Source organism: Bubalus bubalis, chromosome 11, assembly GCF_019923935.1.
Source record: "Bubalus bubalis isolate 160015118507 breed Murrah chromosome 11, NDDB_SH_1, whole genome shotgun sequence".
NCBI lineage: Eukaryota > Metazoa > Chordata > Mammalia > Artiodactyla > Bovidae > Bubalus > Bubalus bubalis.
In genome coordinates, this window is record NC_059167.1 from 34,629,875 (window position 1) to 34,651,708 (window position 21,834).

Consider the following 21,834-nt stretch of genomic DNA (forward strand, 5'->3'; position numbering starts at 1 on the left):
AGTTTGATTTTGAGATCTTTGAGTCAGTTTCTGGTTTGTAAATAAGTTCATCTGTATCATTTGTATTAGTTTCTACATACAAGTGATATCATATGATATTTGTCTTTCTCAGACTTATTTCATTTACTGTGATAAACTCCATGTCCATCCATGTTGCTGCAAATGGCTTTATTTTGTTCTTTTTAATGACTGAGTGGTATTCCATATCTTCTCTATTCATTCATCTGTTGATGGACATTTAGGTTGCTTCCACGTCTTGGCTATTGTAAATGGTGCTCCAATGAACACTGGATCTCGTGTGTCTTTTCTAATTAGAGTTTTCATCTTTTCTGGACATATGGCCAGGAGTGGGATTGTTGGATCACATGGTAACTCTATTTTTAGTTTTTTGAGTAACCTCCATACTGTTCTCCATAGTACAATAGTTGTATTAATTTATTATTCCCACCAGCAATGTAGGAGGGTTTCTTTTGCTCCACAACTTTTAACTTTTGTCATTTTGATTACAATGTGTTGTAGTGTATTCCTGTATAGGACTGTCTGTGCTTCCTGGACTTGGGTGACTATTTTCCTTCCCCAGGTTAGGGAAGTTTTCAGCTGTTATCTCTTCAGATGTTTTCTCAGGCCCATTCTCTCTCTCTCTTCTCCTTTTGGGATCCCTCTAATGCAATACTGAATTGTATTAGCATACACAATGTCTCAGTAGTTTCTTAAACTCACCTCATTTATTTTCATTCTTTCATCCTGTTTTTTTTTTTTTTTTTTTCCTGTTTGGCAGTGTGATGTCCACTGCTGTATCTTATATTTTCTATTTCTTTGATTAAAAGTTCTCATTTCTAACTCTGTCACCTATTTTCCTCCTTTATTCTTTGATCATCTTTACAATTATTACCCTAAATTCTTTCTTGGGTAGATTGCCTATCTCCACATCACTTAATTGTTTCTCTGGGGTTTTATCTTGTTTCTTCATCTGAGACATAGTCCTCTATCACCTCATTGTGTTTAAATTGCTATTTGTCTTTTTATGTATGTGGTAGATTGGTTATGTTTCTCAACTGAGGAGCAGTGGCCCTCAGTAGGAGCTATCCCATGCATCCCAGCAGTGTACTCCCCACTTGTGACCTGAGGGTTAGGGGCCAGCTGGTCCCAGGGTGGTGTCTGGCCTGTATTTGCAGACTTGATCTGTAGGCTGAGGCACTGCTCTTCTTTTTCAGTTGTTCAGTCATGTACAACTCTTTGCAATGCATGGACAGCAGCACACAAGTATTCCCTGTCCTTCACTATCTCAGTGGACATGAGTTTACTCAAACTCATGTCCACTGAGTCAGTAATACCATCCAAACATCTCATTCTCTGTCTCCCCCTTCTCCTCTTGCCCTTAATCTTTCCCAGCATCAGGGTCTTTACCAATGAGTTGGCTCTTTGCATCAGGTGGCCAAAATATTGGAACTTCAGAATCAGTCCTTCCAGTGAATATTCAGGGTTGATTTCCTTTGAGACTGACTGGTTTGATCTTCTTGCAGTCCAAGGGATTTTCAAGACTCTCTCCAGCAACACAGTTCAAAAGCATCAATTCTTCAGTCCTCAGCTTTCTTTATGGTCAGACTGTCAATAGGTACATGACTACTGCAAAAACTGTAGCTTTCACTATACGGACCTTTGTCAGCAAAGTGATGTCTGCTTTTTAATATGTTGTCTAAGTTGGTCATAGCTTTTCTTGAAACCAGCAAGTGTCTGTTAATTTCATGGCTATGGTCACCATCTGCAGTGATTTTGGAGCCTCCAAAAATAAAGTCTGTCATTGTTTCCATTGTTCCCCCATCTATTTTCCATGAAGTGATGGGACCAGATGCCATGATCTTAGCTTTTGGAATGCTGAGTTTTAAGCCAAGCTTTTCACTATCCTCTTAGAAGCGAAAAGCAAAGGAGAAAAGGAAAGATATAAGCATCTGAATGCAGAGTTCCAAAGAATAGCAAGAAGAGATAAGAAAGCCTTCCTCAGTGACCAATGCAAAGAAATAGAGGAAAACAACAGAATGGGAAAGACTAGAGATCTCTTCAAGAAAATTAGAGATACCAAGGGAACATTTCATGCAAAGATGGGCTTCATAAAGGACAGAAATGGTATGGACCTAACAGAAGCAGAAGATATTAAGAAGAGGTGGCAAGAATACACAGAACTGTACAAAAAAAGATCTTCATGACCCAGATAATCATGATGGTGTGATCACTCACCTAGAGCCAGGTATCCTGGAATGTGAAGTCAAGTGGGCCTTAGAAAGCATCACTAAGAACAAAGCTAGTGGAGGGGATGGAATTCCAGTTAAGCTATTTCAAATCCTGAAAGATGATGCTGTGAAAGTGCTGCACTCAATATGCCAGCAAATTTGGAAAACTCAGCAGTGGCCACAGGACTGGAAAAGGTCAGTTTTCATTCCAATCCCAAAGAAAGGCAATGCCAAAGAATGCTCAAACTACCGCACAATTGCACTCATCTCACACGCTAGTAAAGTAATGCTCAAAATTCTCCAAGCCAGGCTTCAGCAATACGTGAACCATAAACTTCCAGATGTTCAAGATGGTTTTAGAAAAGGCAGAGGAACCAGAGATCACATTGCCAACATCTGCTGGATCATGGAAAAAGCAAGAGAGTTCCAGAAAAACATCCATTTCTGCTTTATTGACTATGCCAAAGCCTTTGACTGTGTGCATCACAATAAACTGTGGAAAATTCTGAAAGAGATAGGAATACCAGAGCACCTGACCTGCCTCTAGAGAAACCTGTATGCAGGTCAGGAAGCAACAGTTAGAACTAGACATGGAACAACAGACTGGTTCCAAATAGGAAAAGGAGTACGTCAAGGCTGTATGTTGTCACCCTGCTTATTTAACTTATATGCAGAGTACATCATGAGAAAAGCTGGGCTGGAAGAAGCACAAGCTGGAATCAAGATTGCTGGGAGAAATATCAATAACCTCAGATATGCAGATGACACCACCCTTATGGCAGAAAGTGAAGAGGAGCTAAAAGCCTCTTGATGAAAGTGAAAGAGGAGAGTGAAAAAGTTGGCTTAAAGGTCAACATTCAGAAAACGAAGATCATGGCATCTGGTCCCATCACTTCATGGGAAATAGATGGGGTAACAGTGGAAACAGTGTCAGACTTTATTTTTGGGGGCTCCAAAATCACTGCAGATGGTGAGTGCAGCCATGAAATTAAAAGATGCTTACTCCTTGGAAGGAAAGTTATGACCAACCTAGATAGCATATTCAAAAGCAGAGACATTACTTTGCCAACAAAGGTCCATCTAGTCAAGGCTATGGTTTTTCCAGTGGTCATGTATGGATGTGAGAGTTGGACTGTGCTGAGCCCTGAAGAATTGATGCCTTTGAACTGTGGTGTTGGAGAAGACTCTTGAGAGTCCCTTGGACTGCAGGGAGATCCAACCAGTCCATTCTGAAGGAGATCAGCCCTGGGATTTCTTTGGAAGGAATGATGCTAAAGCTGAAACTCCAGTACTTTGGCCACCTCATGCCAAAAGTTGACTCATTGGAAAAGACTCTGATGCTGGGAGGGATTGGGGGCAGGAGGAGAAGGGGACGACAGAGGATGAGATGCTGGATGGCATCACTGACTCGATGGACGTGAGTCTGAGTGAGCTCCGGGAGTTGGTGATGGACAGGGAGGCCTGGCGTGCTGCAACTCATGGGGTCGCAAAGAGTCAAACACGACTGAGTGACTGAACTGAACTTTCAACTTCACCAAGAGGCTCTTACTTTCTCTTTGCTTCCTCAATTAGGATGGTGTCATCTGCATATCTGAGGTTATTGATATTTCTCCCAGTAATCTTGATTCCAGCTTGTGCTTCATCTAGCCTGGCATTTTGCATGATATACTCTGCATATAAGTTAAATAAGCAAGGTGACCATATACACCCTTGACGTACTCCTTTTCCTATTTGGAACCAGTCTGTTCTTCCATCTTCAGTTCTAACTGTTGCTTCTTGACCTGCATACAGGTTTTGTTGGAAGCAGGTCAGGTGGTCTGGTATTCCCATCTCTTGAAGGATTTTCCACAGTTTGTTGTGATCCACACAGTCAAAGGGTTTAGTATAGTCAATCGAAGTAGAAGTAGATGTTGTTCTGGAATTCTCTTGCTTTTTTGATGATCCAATGGATGTTGGCAATTTGATCTCTGGTTCCTCTGTCTTTTCTAAAACAAGCTTGTACATCTGGGAGTTCTCAGTTCACAAACTGTTTTAGCCTAGCTTGGAGGATTTTGAGCATGACTTTGCTAGCATGTGAAATGCATGGAATTGTGCAGTAGTTTGAACATTCTTTGACATTTCCCTTCTTTGGCACTGAAATGAAAACTAACCTTTTCCAGTCCTGTGGCTACTGCTGAATTTTCCAAATTTGCTGGCATATTGAGTGTAGCACTTTAACAGCATCATCTTTTAGGATTTGAAATAGCTCACCCGGAATTCTATCATCATCTCCTAGCTTTGTTCATAGTGACGCTTCCTAAGGCCCACTTGACGTCACATTCCAGGATGTCTGGCTCTAGGTGAGTGATCATACCATTATGATTATCCACGTTATTAAGATCTTTTTTGTATAGTTCTTCTGTGTATTCTTGCCACTTCTTCTTAATATCTTCTGCTTCTGTTAGGTCCATACAGTTTCTGTCTTTATTGTGCCCATCTTTGCATGAAATGTTCCCTTGATAGCACTAATTTTCTTGAAGAGATCTCTAGTCTTTTCCATTCTATTGTTTTCCTCTATTTCTTTGCACTGATCACTGAGGAAGGCTTTCTTATCTCTCCTTGCAACTCTCTCCTTATCTCTCTTTGGAACTCTGCATTCAAATGGGTTTATCTTTCCTTTTCTCGTTTGCCTTTTGCTTCTCTCTTTTTTTATTTTATTTTATTTTATTTTGTTTTTAAACTTAACATAATTGTATTAGTTTTGCCAAATATCAAAATGAATCCGCCACAGGTATACATGTGTTCTCAGCTTTTGTAAGGCCTCCTTGGACAACCATTTTGCCTTTTTGCATTTGACTGTCTGGTGATGTCCATGTGTAGAGTTGTCTCTTGTGTTGTTGGAAGAGGGTGTTTGCTATGACCAACTCATTGTCTTGGCAAAACTGTTAGCCTTTGCCCTGCTTCATTTTGTACTCCAGGGCTAAACTTGCCTGTCATTCCAGGTATCTCTTGACTTCTACTTTTGCATTTCAGTTCCCTATGATGAAAAGTGTATCTTTTGGAGTGTTCTAGAGGTCTTGCAGGTCTTCATAGATATTCAACTTCAGCTTCTTCAGCATTAGTGGTTGGGGCATAGACTTGGATTACTGTCATGTTGAATGGTTTGCCTTGGAAATGAAGAGAGACCATTCTGTCGTTTTTGATATTGCACCTATGTACTCTATTTCGGACTCTTTTGTTGCCTATGAGGGCTACTTCATTTCTTCAAAGGGATTCTTGCCCACAGTAGTAAATATAATGGTCTTCTGAATTAAATTTGCCCATTTGGGTCCATTTTAGTTCACTGATTTCTAAAATGTCAATGTTCACTCTTGCCATCTCCTGTTTGACCACATCCAATTTAGCCTGGTTCATGGACCTAACATTGCAGGTTCCCATGTAATATTGTTCTTTACAGCACTGGATTTTAATTTCACCACCAGACATATCCACAACTGGGCATCGTTTCTGCTTTGGCTTAGCCTCTTCATTCTTTCTGGAGCTGTTTCTCCACTCTTCACCAATAGCATATTGGACACCTACTGACCTGGGGAGCTCATCTTTTGTGTCGAATTTTTTTGCCTTTTCATACTCTTTGTGGGGTTCTCAAGGCAATAATGCTGAAGTGGTTTGCCATTCCCTACTCCAGTAGACCACATTTTGTCAGAACTCTCCACTGTGACCTGTCCATCTTGGGTGGCACTGCGCGGCATGGCTCATAGTTTGAGTCACACAGGGCTGTGATCCATGTTATCATTTTGGTTAGTTTTCTGTAGTTGTCTTATTGTTGGTACCTGCCCCCTGGTGGGTGAGGCTGGTCTAGAGGTTTGTGCTGGCTTCTTGGTGGGAGGTGTCAGTGCCTGCCTGTTGGAGGTGAGAGCTGGCTGTTGGGCCTTTGGTTAGCAGGGCCATGTCTAGAGGTGGCTGTGGGCTCAGGAAATCGTTAGACAGCCTGTCTGATGATGGATGGGCCTCTGTCCATCCCTAGTTTGCTTTTTGGCCCAAGGCATCCCAGTAGTGCAGTCCAAAAGCCAATAGGTGCGGCAAGGTCTTAGTGCCAAATTGTCACCTCCATGAGAGCTCATATAGATGAATGCTTAATGATATATCTGCCACCAGTGTCTATATCCCCAGTGTGACACCTGCTCCTCGCCTCCCCAGGAGACCCTCCAAGACCAGCAGATATGTCTAACCCAGCTCCCTATCAAATTTTTGCTTTTGTTTTTCGTCAGGGTGCATGAGATTTTGTGTGCACCATTTAAGAGTGAAACCTCTATTTCCCCCACTCCTGTGGCCTCTTAGGGGTCTCCTTTTCCAGGTGCCAGGCCTGTAGGTGAGGGAACCTAACGTGGGGTTCAGTACTCTCACCGCTGTGGGAGAATCTCTGTAATACAACTATCCTGTATTCGGTGGTTTGCACATCCTGAGGGTATGGGATTTGATTATATCACAAGTCTGCCTCTCCTACCAGTCTTGTGGTTCTTTCTTTATTTTTTTAGTTGTAGATGATCTGTTCTGGTAGGTTTCAGTCTTTTTCAATGATTGTTGTTCTGCAGATTGTTATTTTGATGTGTTCATTAGAGGAGGTAAGCTTAGGGTTCTACTCTGCCATCTTGGCCATTTCCAACCATGCAATTTTTATTCTTTATTCTCATAATGTGATATATCACATTAATCTATTTTCATATTTTGAGTCATCCTTGCAACTCAGGGATAAATCCCACTTGGTTATGGCGTAAGATCCTCTATATTCATTAGAGTTATTGGCTTACAGTTTTTGTTTCTTGTAAAGTCTTCATCTGGCTTGTTATTAAAGTAATGCTGACTTCATAAAATGAATTTGAAAGGGTTCCTTCTCTCCTTTCCAACCTTGAGCAGAGTTTGAGATGATTGGCACTATGTTTTCTTCACATGTTTGGTAGAATTTACCAGGGAAGCTGTTTGATTCTGAGTTTTCTTTGGGAGATTTTCTATTACTGAGTAAATCTCCATAGTGGTTATGGGTCTGTTGGTTTCTGTTTCTTCATGATTTGGTTTTGCTAGGTCCCGTATTGCTGCTGCTGTTCAGTTGCTGAGTCATGTCCGACTCTTTGCAACCCCATCGACTGCAGCACACTAGCTCCTCTGTCCTCCAGTATCTCCTGGAGTTTTTTTCAAATTCATGTTCATTGAGTTGGGAATGCTGTCTAACCATCTCATCCTCTGCCTCCCCTTCTTCTTTTGCCTTCAGTCTTTTCCCAGCATCAGAGTTTTTCCCAATAAGTAGGTTCTCTGCATCAGGTGGCCAAAGTATTGGAGCTTCAGCTTAAGCATCAGTGCTTCCAATGAATATTCAGGGTTGGTTTCCTTTAGGATTGACTGGTTTAAGCTCCTTGCAGTCCAAGGGACTCTCAAGAGTCTTATCCAGCACTACATTCAAAAGCATCACTTCTTTGGTGCTCAGCCTTCTTTTGGTCCAGCTCTTATATCTGTACATGACTACTGGAAAAACCACAGCTTTGACTAAATGAACATTTGTGGGCAAAGTGATGTCTCTGCTTTTTAATATGCTGTCTAGGCTTGTCATAGCTTTCATCTTTTAATTTCATGGCTTCTATCATCGTCTACAATGATTTTGGAACCCAAGAAAATAAAATCTGTCATTGTTTCCATTTTTCCTTTCTATTTACCATGAAGTGATTAATGGGACTGGATACCATGATCTTAGTTTTTTGAATGTTGAGTTTCAAGCCAGCTTTTTCACTCTCCTCTTTCACCTTCATCAAGAGGCTCTTGAGTTCTTCACTTCCTGCCATTAGAGCAGTATTATCTGCATATCTGAAGTTTGTTGATATTTCTCCTGGCAGTCTTGATTCCAGCTTGTGATTGATTCATCCAGACTGGCATTTCACATGATGTACTCTGCATATGTTAAATAAACAGGGCAACAATATACAGCCTTGTCATACTCCTTTCCCAATTTTGAACCAGTCAGTTGTTCCATGTCCAGTTCTAACCGTTGCTCCCTGACCCACATACAGGTTTCTCAGGAGACAGGTAAGGTCCTGTATACTATGAATTTATTCATTTCTTCTAATTTATCCAGTTTGTTAGTGGATAATTGTTCATAGTAGTCTCTTGTCCTTTTTATTTCTGTTATATCTCTTCTTTCATTTCTGATTTTATTTTTTACTTTAGTCCAGCATAAGAGTTTGTAAATTGATTTGTCTTTTCAAAAAGCTAACTGGTTTCCTATTTAAAATTTTTTTAAATTTTATTTCTGCTCTTTACTTCCTAATTTTGAGCTCAATTTGTTCTCTGATTCTTTGAGGTATAACATTAGGTTGTTTATTTGAAATCTTTCTTTTAATGTATGCACTTACTGTTATGAATTTCATAATATGTAAATTTTGATATGTTGACATTTCATTTTCATTTGCCCCAAGGTATTGTCTAATTTCTTTTTTAATTTTCCCTTTGACTCACTGGTTGCTCAAATGTGTGCTATTGCATTCCCACTTTTTTTTTTTTTTTTGGTGAAGTTTACTGTTTCCCATATGTTGTTATTTCCTAGTTTTATTCCATTACAGTAGAAAAAGATACTTAGTTTAATTATCAGTCTCTTAAATTTGTTGAAACTTGTTTTGTGATCTGACATGTGATCGGTTTTTATTTTAATTTCATCATCTCTCATATGAAAAACAGGCAGACATTAAGTCACTTGCCTGAGATTACACAATTAATTAGAGGTCACACAATTACCAGGAAGTAATACCTAACTCAGTGCTCTTCCCACTGACCACATTGGCTTTTTTTTTTCAGTTGTGTTGATTAGACTCAATTAATCACTGAAACCTTCATTTTCTAAAGCAAACTTCATCCTACAAATTTAGAAATATAAGCAGACTGTGAAATACATTTTAAGAATCTAACTGCTATCAGTTGGTTCAGAGAAATGAGTTCTCATTCAGTGGAAATGTTGGTGGGCTGGAGGGACTTGAAATTTTGCTAGTTTATTGGATTTAATAGTATAGTTAGTCGTGTTTTAAATGTTCTTACTCTACAAGAAACTAACAGGAGAACAAATCAAAGATCCTAATGCAACACAGAGTGGTGATCCATCTTGCTGTCCATTCAATCCATGAGGTACACTATTCCAAGTGAATAAACTAATTCTAATAAACAGACTGAGACTCTGAGACTATCAAATATAAATGTATTTAAAGTTAGGAAACATCTACCAAAGAGTGCTACATAATTGTCAATAGTCACAAGTATATATATATAGTAAATACACACAAGTAAATATATAGTCACAAGTATATTTGCTAAATAGTTCTTTTCATAAAGTAATATCATTGTGTGGTCACCAGCATAAAAACTATTAAAATATTTAAGTCAGAGCAGTGCATAAGCAACAATGTATTTATTTAAAGATTAGGGTTTAGAACCACATGAATAATAACGGCCAGTATTGGGCTCATGCTCACTTGTTTCATTTAAAATGTTATCTTGAGAATGTGTGATAATGGGTCCATAATGGCTAAAGCCTAACAATTAAAGCTTTCCTCAAGAATTTAAAATACATTATATGAGAAAAAAAAACGGAGGTCTGTTAAATATGGAATGTACTAGACTGTTTGTCAAGGTTATAAAGACTTCTTTGGAGAACAATTTCTAAGACTTTTAAGTTCTAAAGATGACACATTGAGAAATATAAACAAATGAGGTTTAGCTGCTTACTGCTTGAAAGCCAGTGCTTGAGAAACCAGTGTTGGTTGGAAAGGAAAGGTTGCTTTATGTAGGAGGTTGGCAGCTTGTGAAGAAAGTGGACTTGTGTCCAAAAACCAGTTCCAAAGATTCTGCTTGACCATGACAGTCTTCAGTTCAGTCGCTCAGTCGTGTCTGACTCTTTGAGACCCCATGAATCGCAGCACGCCAGGCCTCCCTGTCCATCATCAACTCCCGGAGTTCACTCAGACTCACGTCCATCGAGTCAGTGATGCCATCCAGCCATCTCATCCTCTGTCATCCCCTTCTCCTCCTGCCCCCAATCCCTCTCAGCATCAGAGTCCTTTCCAATGGACTCTTTGCATGAGGTGGCCAAAGTACTGGAGTTTCAGCTTTAGCATCATTCCTTCCAAAGAAATCCCAGGGCTGATCTCCTTCAGAATGGACTGGTTGGATGTCCTTGCAGTCCAAGTGATGACAGTCTTAGAAGAAAGGGAAAGTTAATTTTCGTTAACCATTTGGGGGAAGGCATCAGTCTTTATCACCTCCCACCGTGTGCAGATTTTCTTCTTAACCAACTGGTGGTGATATAACAGAGCAGTGTTCAAAGAATCTTGTGCTCAGCATGAAGTTATCAACCTCCACCTGGTTGTGGGGGGTGGGGTGGGGTGGGAAGCTTAGTTCCTACAGGAGAACTTGAAGATATTATTATGTATAGACCCTGATGCTGAGAAAGATTGAAGGCAGGAGGAGAAGGGGATGACAGAGGATGAGATGGTTGGATGGCATCACTGACTCAATGGACTTCGGGAGTTGGTGATGGACGGGGAGGCCTCGTGTACTGCAGTCCATGGAGTCTCAAAGAGTCGGACACGACTGAGTGAGTGAACTGAACTGAACTGTACAATACAGTAGTATCTTGTTGTTTTTCCATGTTCTTAGAAATGTTCTTAGAAACCGTAGAAATCTTAGAAATGTTCTTAGAAATGGAGAAGGCAATGGCACCCCACTCCAGTACTCTTGCCTGGAAAATCCCATGGATGGAGGAGCCTGGTAGGCTGCAGTCCATGAGATCGCTGAGAGTTGGACACGACTGAGCGACTTCACTTTCACTTTTCACTTTCATGCATTGGAGAAGGAAATGGCAACCCACTCCAGTATTCTTGCCTGGAGAATCCCAGGGACGGTGGAGCCTGGTGGGCTGCCGTCTGTGGGGTCGCACAGAGTCAGACACGACTGAAGCGACTTAGCAGTAGCAGCAGAAATGCAATAGCTTGCATCTTCATCTGCTAATCGCAAATTCCCAGTCTTCCCACCCCCACCCCCTTGGCAACCACAAGTCTGTTTTCTATGTCTGTGAGTCAGTATCTGTTTCATAAATAAGTTCATTTGTATCATATTTTAGATTCAACATATAAGTGATATTTATGGATAATCTTCAGGTCCATCCCTGCATTACTGTTTCTTGATTTTTACTCCTTTGTTTCTGCATCCTCTTGCTTCCCTGATTAGCAACAGTGTGAACCTGCCCTTTGGAACCCAGGGAAAGTCAATGAAAGGAATGAAGGCTGTTTCCTACAAAAAATAAACTGGGGACATGAAAAGTATTCGTATCTGGGAGGGTACCATAGGGTCCTGTCGGGTTTCACTCGCAAGGGAGCAATATATTGTAAACCACTATTGTTAATTGAGCAGTTAGTACCATGGTGCCTATACTATGTTACCTTTACATCTCCACGGAGTTGAGCAATTACGTACCATGGTGCCTATACTATGTTACCTTTACATCTCCACGGAGTTGAAGCCTATTACCCCTTCTGTTTTATAGATAAGGAAATACCTGTCTGTTTAATGCAATGGATCTAAACAGCAGAACATTTACAGAATATATGCAGAAGTCAAACTCTGGGATTAAAAAAGGTTCCCTTCCAAGTTTTATTAGAAATATATCACTAAGTGATAGGAACCATAAATCTGTGAAATGTGCTGTGATGACATCCAGTTTACTGATCCAGGCAAGTTTCATCATGTTAAATAACAATTTTGAAAACTCAGCAAGTTCTCAAAATTATTTTTAACTCTTAACTCCCTCAAACTAATTTGAGAATTTTTGGAAATTGTTTTCCTTGTAACATAGAAATGGTTAAAGTATGTATTAAATCAGTCCTAAAGGAGAAGGAACAAAAGTTTAGAAAAGCAGCAGTGAAGTTGAGTAAGGTCCAGTCATGTGATAGAAAATGGAAGTTAGAATCACAGGGTAGGAAGAACACTTGACTGGTCAGGCCATTCATTCCCATCTCTATGTGGGTCCATACACCTCAAGTTCCTAGGAAACCTTGTTGGGAGAACCAAAACCACAGAGTGGAATTAGTTATTTCGACCACAGAGGCATACAATCAACACAATAATTTAGCTGAAGAATTTCTCCAAGCATGGAACATGGATTACCTGCAGAGTATTCTTAGTCACCTAGGTTGTCAAATGTAATTCCTGGAGAGACTGAGAACTAGAATATCAGCCTCTGTTGATGGGACTAAGGAATCTGCATTATAAGCAACATTTCTTGGCACTCTGATGTAAGCTTAAGTGTAAACATGGAATTAGGCAAAAAAGAAAGTCCATTATACCTTTTTAATAAGAATAGCCTCGATATTCAACTAGAACCTGTTTAAAAGAGAAAAAAAGTAAGCAATGCTTAAGAATAGTCTGTTTGGGCATTCCCGTGCAAGTCCCACAATTGGCAATGGGTGTTCAGGGGGCCACAACAGTTTGAACATAGCTTTCTCAGGCTTACAGCTTTGGCAGCCATAACCATTGTGGTCTTATTTTGCCAGTCTTGGGCACATTTTGTGTTTCTGGGAAGGAGAACTTTCTTCTGGAGCTGTTTACTGAGAAACCCACTACAGAACATATAAGTCATCATGTTTCCCTCTGTTCCCAAAACCACATTTCCTAATTTACATTAAAGAATTCTTGTTATCAAATAACTAAGAGTAAGACCAGATGTCTGCATTTCCATATTCACTGCAGCATTATTCACAGTAGTCAAGACATGGAAGTGGACCTCTGTTGGCTTTTATTTTGGTTATAAAAGTTTTTGCTTTCAAAGAAAGTCGATTTTGAGGTCTTAGAATAGCATTCTATTCATTCAGAAATAGTGTTTTATTTTTCCATCCTGATAGCAAAAATAGACAGTCTTTAAGAATATGATGCTGTCTTGTAATCTTTTAAGTAGGCTTATGTGTATATTCTCTTTAGCTAATGACCAGTGGAAGCAAGATAGAAAGAAATGATCTATGTTGTAAGACTTTGGAAAACATCTCAAGATAGGCAAAAATTTGAGGATCTTGAATGTTTTTTATCTCAATGACTAAGAAAGTATGTGGTACTATATTTTAATTTTATTGACATATAGTTGACTTATAGTGTGTTAATTACTGCTGTACAGCAAAATGGTTGTTATACACACACACACACAGTAGGACCGTGTTGTTTATCCATTCTATATATAATAGTGTGCATCTGCTAATCACAAACTCCCAATCCATCCCTCCCCCTTGGCAACCATGAGTCTGTTCTCTATGTCTGTGAGTCTGTTTTTGTTTCATAGATAAGTTCATCTGTGTCATAGTTTAGATTCCACATATGAGTAATATCATGATATTTGTCTTTCTGACTTACCTCACTTAGTATGATAATATCTAGGTCCATCCTTGTTGCTACAAATGGCATTATTTCATTTTTTTTTTTATGGCCAAATGGCATTCCATTGTGTGTATATATATGCATATATATAGCATATCTTCTTTATCCATTCATCTGTTGATGAACATTTAGTTTGCTTTCATGTCTTGGCTGTTGTGGTTATTGTGCTTCTAGGGACATAGGGGTGCATGTATCTTTTTGAATTAGAGTTTGGTCTGGATAAATGTCCAGGAGTGGGATTATTGGATTATATGGCAACGCTATAGTTTTTTGAGAAACCTCTATACTGTTTTCCATAGTGGTTGCACCAATGTACACTCCTACCAGTAGTGCAGGAGGGTTCCCTTTCCTCCAAAGCCTCCCCAGCATTTATTTGTACATTTTAAAATTATGGTTATTTTGACTGATGTGAGGTGGTATCTCAATGACTTCCATTTCTCTAATAATTAGTAATTCTGAACATGTGCCTTTTGGACATCTGCATGTCTTTGGAGAATTGTCTATTTAGGTCTTCTGCCCATTTTTTGATTGGGTTTGTTGTTGTTGTTGTTGTTGAGTTGTAGGAGCTATTTGTATATTTTGGAAATCAACCCCTTGTCATTGCGTTCTTTGCAAATGTTTTCTCCCAGTCTGCAGGTTGTCTTTACCTTTTATTTATGGTTTCCTTTGCTATATGCTACTATAGTCAATTCTAGGAATCACATTTTTCTAACATCTCTGAATTCAGTATATATCTTTTAAAAATTAGTTTTGATATATAATTCACATATCATAAGTCATCCCTTAAAAGTATAAAACTCAGTTGCTTTTTGTATATTCAGAGTTGTGCAACTGTGGTCACTACTGTTAGCCCACACAAGTTCGTGTGCATGATGCACAGTGAGCCAAACAAACCAAACCATCAGAATCTGGAGCAGAGACAGTTCTGCTGCACGACCATGCAAGGAGGACAGGGTGGCTCATGATAAAAGAAAATAAAACTCCTGAGTTCTCTGGTGGCTTCTGGGGACAAGATTTTATAGGCATAATTTCAGGTGAGTGCTGCGGGGTGTGATTTGTTGGTAGTGAGGTAATAAGGTGGTGTTCCAGGAATCTTGGCTCAGCTGTAAGTTACCATCCTCCATCTGGGTGGCGGACAGAGGATAGATCCCTTAGTCCCCAGCTGAGTAGTGGGGGCCTTAGTTCCTGAGAAGAACTCAAAGATATGTTGTTGTGTCTATTCCTTGAGGAGGAACCAGGACCCTGCCATGTTACTGCACTACTGATTCTTGACTGCTCCTTTGTTTCTGCAGCCCCTCCCTTTTCTGATTAGCAACTGTCTGAATCCACCCTTTGGAACTCAGGGCAGGCTGAACAAAGCCTCTTTCCTACAAACTATAAACTGGGGACATGAAAAGAAAGATCTATACCCCGGAGAGCCCACAGGGTCCTGGCTTAGTTTCATAATTCTCTTTGGTACAAACTAAGAATGAAAATAGGGCTTCCCTGATAGCTCAGTTGAGAAAGAACCCTCCTGCAATGCAGGAGACCCCAGTTTGATTCCTGGGTTGGGAAGATCCACTGGAGAAGGGACAGGCTACCCACTCCAGTATTCTTGGGCTTCCCTTGTGTTTCAGCTGGTAAAGAATCCACCTGCAATGCAGGAAACCTGGGTGTGATCCCTGGGTTGGGAAGATCCCCGGGAGAAGGGAAAGGCTACCCACTCCAGTATTCTGGCCTGGAGTATTCCATGGACAGTCCATGGAGTCACAAAGAGCTGGACACGACTGAGTCACTTTCACTTTTCAGGAGTGAAAATGCTGGGTCACAGGGTAACTATTTTACATTTTGAGGAGCTGTAAACTGTTAGCTCCAAAATGGCTGCTGTGTGAGTGCTTAAGTCGCTCAGTCATGTTCAGCTCTTTGCAAAACCATGGACGATAGCCTGCCAGACTCCTTTGTTCATGGGATTCTCTAGGCCAGAACACTGAAGTGGGTGGCCATTCCCTTCCCCAGGAGATCTTTCCAACCCAGGGATGGAACCCTAGTCTCCTGCATTGCAGGCAGATTCTTTACCATCTGAGCCACCAGGTACCATTTTTATAATTCTACCAACAGTGCATGAAAATTCCAATTTTTCAACACACTCTGAACACTTGTTACTGTCTTTCTGATTTTAGCTATTGTTACCAAATCCGAGCTTGGTCTCTTTGCCGCATGACAGGCAAATAATCAGGAGGTGAGGTATTGAGACAAGGAATAGAACGGAACAGTGACTTTATTTGAAAAGCCGGGCATCTGAGAAGATGGCAGACAAGTGTTTCTAGTCTTATCAGGGTCTGGATGCTAGTATCTTTTGTAGAACAGAGAGAGGGACAAGGTGAGGAAGTAAAAAATGCCATAAGCCTTGCAGAATATCTCCTGGATTAGCCAGCAGTGGGGAGGGGCCGGGATAACCTTTTTTTCCTGCAACCTTTCACAAGTGGGCAGGGTCAGAATGTCTCCCTGTGAGCTGAACAAAGGCACCTTAGTTAAACTTTGAGGCAGAGGGGCAGGTTTCCCATTTCAGGCAGAGAGGCAGGCCATTATGTATGCTTATAGCTTACAGACAGCATCCTTTCAGTGATTATAGTAACAAAAGCAATGGAGAGCAAAGGCTAAAGTAAAACAAATCCAACAAGGAGTCAGATTCTGTTCTTCCCTTGCTACTCTCACAGTGGGTATGAAGTGGTATTTTTCTGGTTTTTCACTTGGATTTCTCTGATACCTAATATTCCTGGTTATCTGTACATGCTTATTGGTCATTTGTGTATCTTTTTTGGAAAAATACCTATTCAGATCTTTTGACCATTTTTAAACTGGGCCATCTGTCCTTTTCTTGATGAGTTATGAGATCTCCAGGTGTTCTGGATACTATTTCCTTATTAGATATGATTTCCAAATATTTTCTCCCATTGTATGGGTTGTCTTTTTACTTTTGACAAAGTGTAAAGGACAGTGTCCTTTGAAACACAAAATATTTTAGTTTTGAAGTCCAATTTATTTTCTTTTGATGCTTGTGTTTTTGATGTTTAAGAACTCAATGACTAAGGTCACAAAGGTTTATTCTTCTACAGTTTTTGCTCTGTCCATTTTGAGTTAATTTTTGTATACTGTGTGAGGAAGGGGTCCAACTTCATTCTTTTGCATGTGAATATCTAGTTATCCCAGCTTCATCTGTTAAATACTCTTCTTTCCCCACTGAATTGTTCTCATAAATCTAGATTTAAATAGGTATTGTGCAGAATATAAAACAATGATCAGCTCAACTGTTTGGGATCAACCTGAAAGTTTGAAAAATGCAGAAGTCAAGTCTACTTTTATATCTACTTCCTACTGAATGGTCTGATAAAGACAATGACTCACAAAGATACAGAGATCCATTTAATAGTTTTTGAAGATTTTTTCCTGTAAAATGGCTTGTATTTCCACAGATACAATAGTGAAGAAATAAACTTTTGAATTTGACATGAAATATAAAAGAACAGTTTTACAAATATATCCATAAAATTTAACTGCTCATAACACTATACATGGTAAATATGACCACCCTCTTAGCTTCTAGACTATTTAATACAGAGAAACAATCTGTCATCTCAGCTAAAAAGAAACAACTTCCCTTTCATCGAGTTTTTGTTTGTTTAGAAATAGTTAGGTAGAACTGGAAAAATATTTGCTTTTCCCTATCTTTCTCTAGGGATTCTGCATAAGGGTGAAAACTTGAGAGGATATTAGTTTTACTAAAAAGAAATACTGAACCTTCTGTTTTACTGCTTCAATAATGCTTACATTCTTTTAAAAAGGTTCTGGAGTTGTCTTACTGGTCTTTGACTGGGTCATAAAGAAATGATAACAGAGCCATGCTCTCCTTCTAGCACTCAAGGAGGAACTTCATACCCTCTGCCCATGAAGGCTAAACTGTGGGGATGTAAGAGCTACAGCCAAAAGAACAGAGCTGGATCTGGCTTAAAATCAAGATTCTGTCGTTTGTCTATCAGAAATTCCACTGTTAAAAGGCAGGATTGCATGAAGCTGACAAGTGTTTTTTAGCCAGCATTAACAACATTGTGATCATATATCCTTTCAATCCAAAGAACAGAATGGATTTAAAAAGGAACATTGATCAAAATCATAGAACTGCAGGTAACAACTCTGTAACCTATGTTACACTTAAATTAAGGAGAAAACATGCTCCTTTTTAAACTCTCAAAAAGTGCCCAAATAACAATACTGAGCTCCCAAACAGCAGGGGTTGAAAAAAAATTTTTTTTAATGTAAGCAAAAATAAAGCACTGAAGCTTTATGAAGAAAAGAGTTCTCCTCAACTTTGATAATATAGTAGATGTAATAACTTAAAAATAATTTCCCTACTGATCCTGGAAATAAATTCTACTACAATCACGTGTATGCCAGTTCTTGGCATATTTCTGCATCCAGATTCATTAGTCTCCTTAATGGAGCCCATCATTTTTCCAATGGCTTTCTCCTTTCTTTAAACCCTAACCCTGAAATTCTATAACCAGTTATGTCACGTGGCTTCCCTGAGGCACAAAGGTACCAAACTCTATAATTAACTATCAAGGAATGATAAATATGCTATTTATATTAAAAGACTTTAATTCTTTTGGGCTACAGTTAGGAAAAAAAAAACCCAGAAAGCATAATACTTACTCTGCCATGTGAACTGTAGCCCTTCTTGCAAAAAGTGAAACCAAATAAGGAAAATGTAGAGTTGCAGCATGCGTGACCTGGCAGCACCGATTAGTGATAATAAAAAAAAAATTCCAGGCTAGAAAAATATTCAGAGTTGTATCCCATTAACTCTGAACTTTGTTTTTTCTTTTTCTTCTTCTTTTTTGGTAATAAACTGGCATAAACAACTGGGGGGGGGGCGTGGTGGGTGGAAAACTATGGGAATACATCACTGGGGTTTTTCTGGAAATGTAGTCACAAAAGGCATTTTGGTCAGGCTGAGATCAGGATAATTGGTCTGCAATTTCCTATGTATACACCTGGGAAGTGGGATTTGTCCTTGAATGTGATGTCAAGCAAGACATAACAACAGGCATGACCTCTGAGAAGTTACCTTTTCTGAACTATATGACTCTATTCTGAGCTAGAGTTCTTTATTCTCACAAATGAAATTGCTCTCAAATATGGGGGGTAGGGGGAGTCTCATTAATCAACGTTAGCAGATCTTACTGGAAGTGGCCAGGATGAGCCTGGCTTCATTCTACAGAGGTGTGACCTGGCTGTGGTTCCCCAGGCAGGGGAAAGGGAACCTCACTTGGAAGTCAGAAGAAAAGATGTGGGTGGCACTAACAGAGGGTGGGTCACTGTTACCCCTTCCAAGAGCTTGGAATCTTTTACCCAAGTTTACTAAAAGTCAAAGCTTTCAAGTTGGAACATAACTATTTTGGGGCATCAGCATAGGCTGATGCAGAAGTACTACACTTTAACTACTATAGTCCTTGAAATATAAAATTATATCAGATGGTGACTTTTTGGAAAAAAAAAAAAAGTTTTTGATAGTCTTGCATCTAGAAAGGCTAGATATTACCTATTTATCTTACAAGATGCTTTTTAAGGTATCAAGACTCCTCAAATCACTTTCTTCATATGGCAAGAAAAGGGACTGTGTGCTTCCTGCATCATTTTGTGGAGCCTAAAGCGGCACAGATTGCATTAGTAAAAGCTAACCATGGGAGACTCTGGGTATGTCAAAAGGCATTCGATATTCTGGGCAATTTCAGTTTTTTTGTTTCATTCTCTATCTGCAGGTTGAGCAAGCTATACAGAATACAGTAAGCTATCAATAAGAGGACTGTTGTTGGATTTTCACAGCACTTAAAAATTACCAAAACAAAACCACCTCATCATAAACAATAATCTCCACTAAGAAGTAAAGCTATTTGAAAACTTAGAGGCTGAACTTTTTATATATTAAATCAACTTAAGCAGCAGCAATCAAGATGAATAGATCTTATCATGTTAAGGAAAAGGGCTTTCAAAATGGGTTAGAACAAGTGAAAATAGGCAAAATATTTGCTAGCAGGCAAACCATGGAAAAATCCAATTAGAACAGGAATACAGTATATTAGAATCATATAAATTATATATCTTTACAAAGGTTAAAAAAATGCGGCACGAATCTGCAATGGTCAATTTAAGAGGATGTTAATTTAAACACAGTTGCTCCATGTGGCAGGAAGCTTTCATCCCAGCCAGCTCTGGCAGGGGCATATCCTGAAGGATCTTTGCATCTTGGGAATGGTGATACACTGGTACCGAGCACAGAGAACGAACATCCAAGAATTATTATTCAAAAATGAAATGAAACTAACAGAGAGGGCTGGTGGAGCTCATATGAAATTCTGATTTAATTATCCCTCAATAAACACTCATTTGCTCTCTCGAAATCAGGAATTTCAAATGCTCTCTGCAGATGTACCACTTGGTGTTGTGTATCTAATGATTACATTTAAATTTAGTTTGATTTGCAAACATTTTCAAAACTTACAGGGCTCTGTAAGCTGCAGTGGAAGGCGACAGATGGCAGAAGGGGAGCAGACAAAACTGACTGCATCGTTGTAATATGTTGCTTTTAAGTTCACAGAATTTTGGCTTTCTTAAGAAAAACTTAGGAAACCCCAACAAGTGGTTTTAAAGAGTAAAACCTTATTTCTAATCACTCTTCAATTATTCGGTAAGCAAATGAACTTGATATTATATAACCTGGGCCATGTTTCCTGCTGCAATAATCACCCTCATTTAATGAATGTTTAATAAGAGTTGTTACATTTTAATCAACCAAATAGTTCTACCCATGCAAGATGAGTGTCAGGGACACAGACCATGGCAGATCAAAAATAACAAAAGGCAGACCAAAAAGTTATAGAAAATTCTTTGTTTGAAATGCCAAGGGGTTTGATGAATGTGTGTATAAAGTAATTAAATTCCACTGAAGTTAAAAAAAAAATAATAATGACAACATATTCCCTCCCCTCAAAAGAAAAATTTAAAAAGCCCCAGATTTCAAAACAACCACCTGTACTTAAGGTCTCCTGTCCCCAACATCATCTTACAGAGCCACTCTTTTGGCATCTAGTCAGATTCTAATCTGTATTAAGTATTTCCAGACATGGCATGACTAAAACCTATACCACACAGCACCGAAGGCTGCAATTAAGAGCCAACAACTTTTGAATACATTTCTTCTGGAGTTTTAAAATAGGATTTCAACTCCTGTCCCAGTTTACCAAAGAAACCCCAAGGTTGAAATGAAAGCATGGCATTTTAAATCCAGTTGTTACAAAGGTATTACGGTTTAATCAAGCACACTTCAATGATGATGCCGCTGTTTTGAGCATGCAACACACCACTTTTATGGTCAACGCCTGGCATGTTTCATCACTGTGCCCCTCTTTCTTCCTAGCTTCAGGACCCCCCCTCCCCCGAATAAACGGCATTATAAAAAGGTAAAATCTAGAGTTAGTGGCAAAATCTTCACAGTAACTTGTTAATAAAGTCGTTGATGGCTCCTGAGGGCATCAATCAACTGGACCTTGGAAAATCAATTTGATGCAGTTCTGTTCCCCAAGCAGCTGTGTGGCACAGAAAGGGCAGGCGGCATGAAAGGCGTGAGTTCCGTGAGGCAGCGGGATCTGAGACCAATATTTCGCAGACTTCTCTGAGCACACGTGTCCACAAGGGGTGAAAGCATGAGTGGGCGGTCCCGCGTCTACGTAAAAGCCCGCCTCGCAGCCGAGCCAGAGCGGCACGTAGGGGCCCACAGTCCTGCACATGGGACACTCCCTCTCGTTGGCCTCCGTGTCGCTGCGATGGCCCCAGTTGTGGTAGCCGTGCACGTGGCCGCAGCTGAGGTACGCCCAGGGCTGCTTCTCCTCCACCACCTCTTTTCTGTTGATGCTGGGGAAGGCTAAGGTGTTGAGCCCCACGGGACACTGTGGCCGCGCCGCATTGATCTCCTGCCGCAGGGCTTCGATGTGCTTCTGGGTTGGGGTGTGAAAGAGGCCATCTGCCGTCCTCCAGAGCAGGGTGGCCCCGCACAGGTCGATGAGGGAGCCATCCTGCAGGACGTTGGTCTCAGTTTCCACCTACAAGTTTGACAGACATGTCTTTTTAAAGCAAAAAT

The 21,834-nt window shown here is 39.9% G+C and overlaps 1 protein-coding gene across 10 annotated transcripts in view; it reads right to left on the bottom strand.

Annotated features, from left to right (window-relative positions):
* Positions 1 to 17,050: 17,050 nt before the first annotated feature.
* PELI2 (pellino E3 ubiquitin protein ligase family member 2) overlaps positions 17,051 to 21,834 on the bottom strand; it is a 194,708-nt gene continuing 189,924 nt past the window's right edge. For all 10 annotated transcript variants that reach the window (XM_025295473.3, XM_006068138.4, XM_044924937.2 and 7 more), the window contains one exon: positions 17,051 to 21,796. In XM_025295473.3, the coding sequence (XP_025151258.2) occupies positions 21,230 to 21,796 (567 nt within the window). In that variant the 3' untranslated portion in view covers positions 17,051 to 21,229. The remainder of the gene's footprint in view (positions 21,797 to 21,834) is intronic.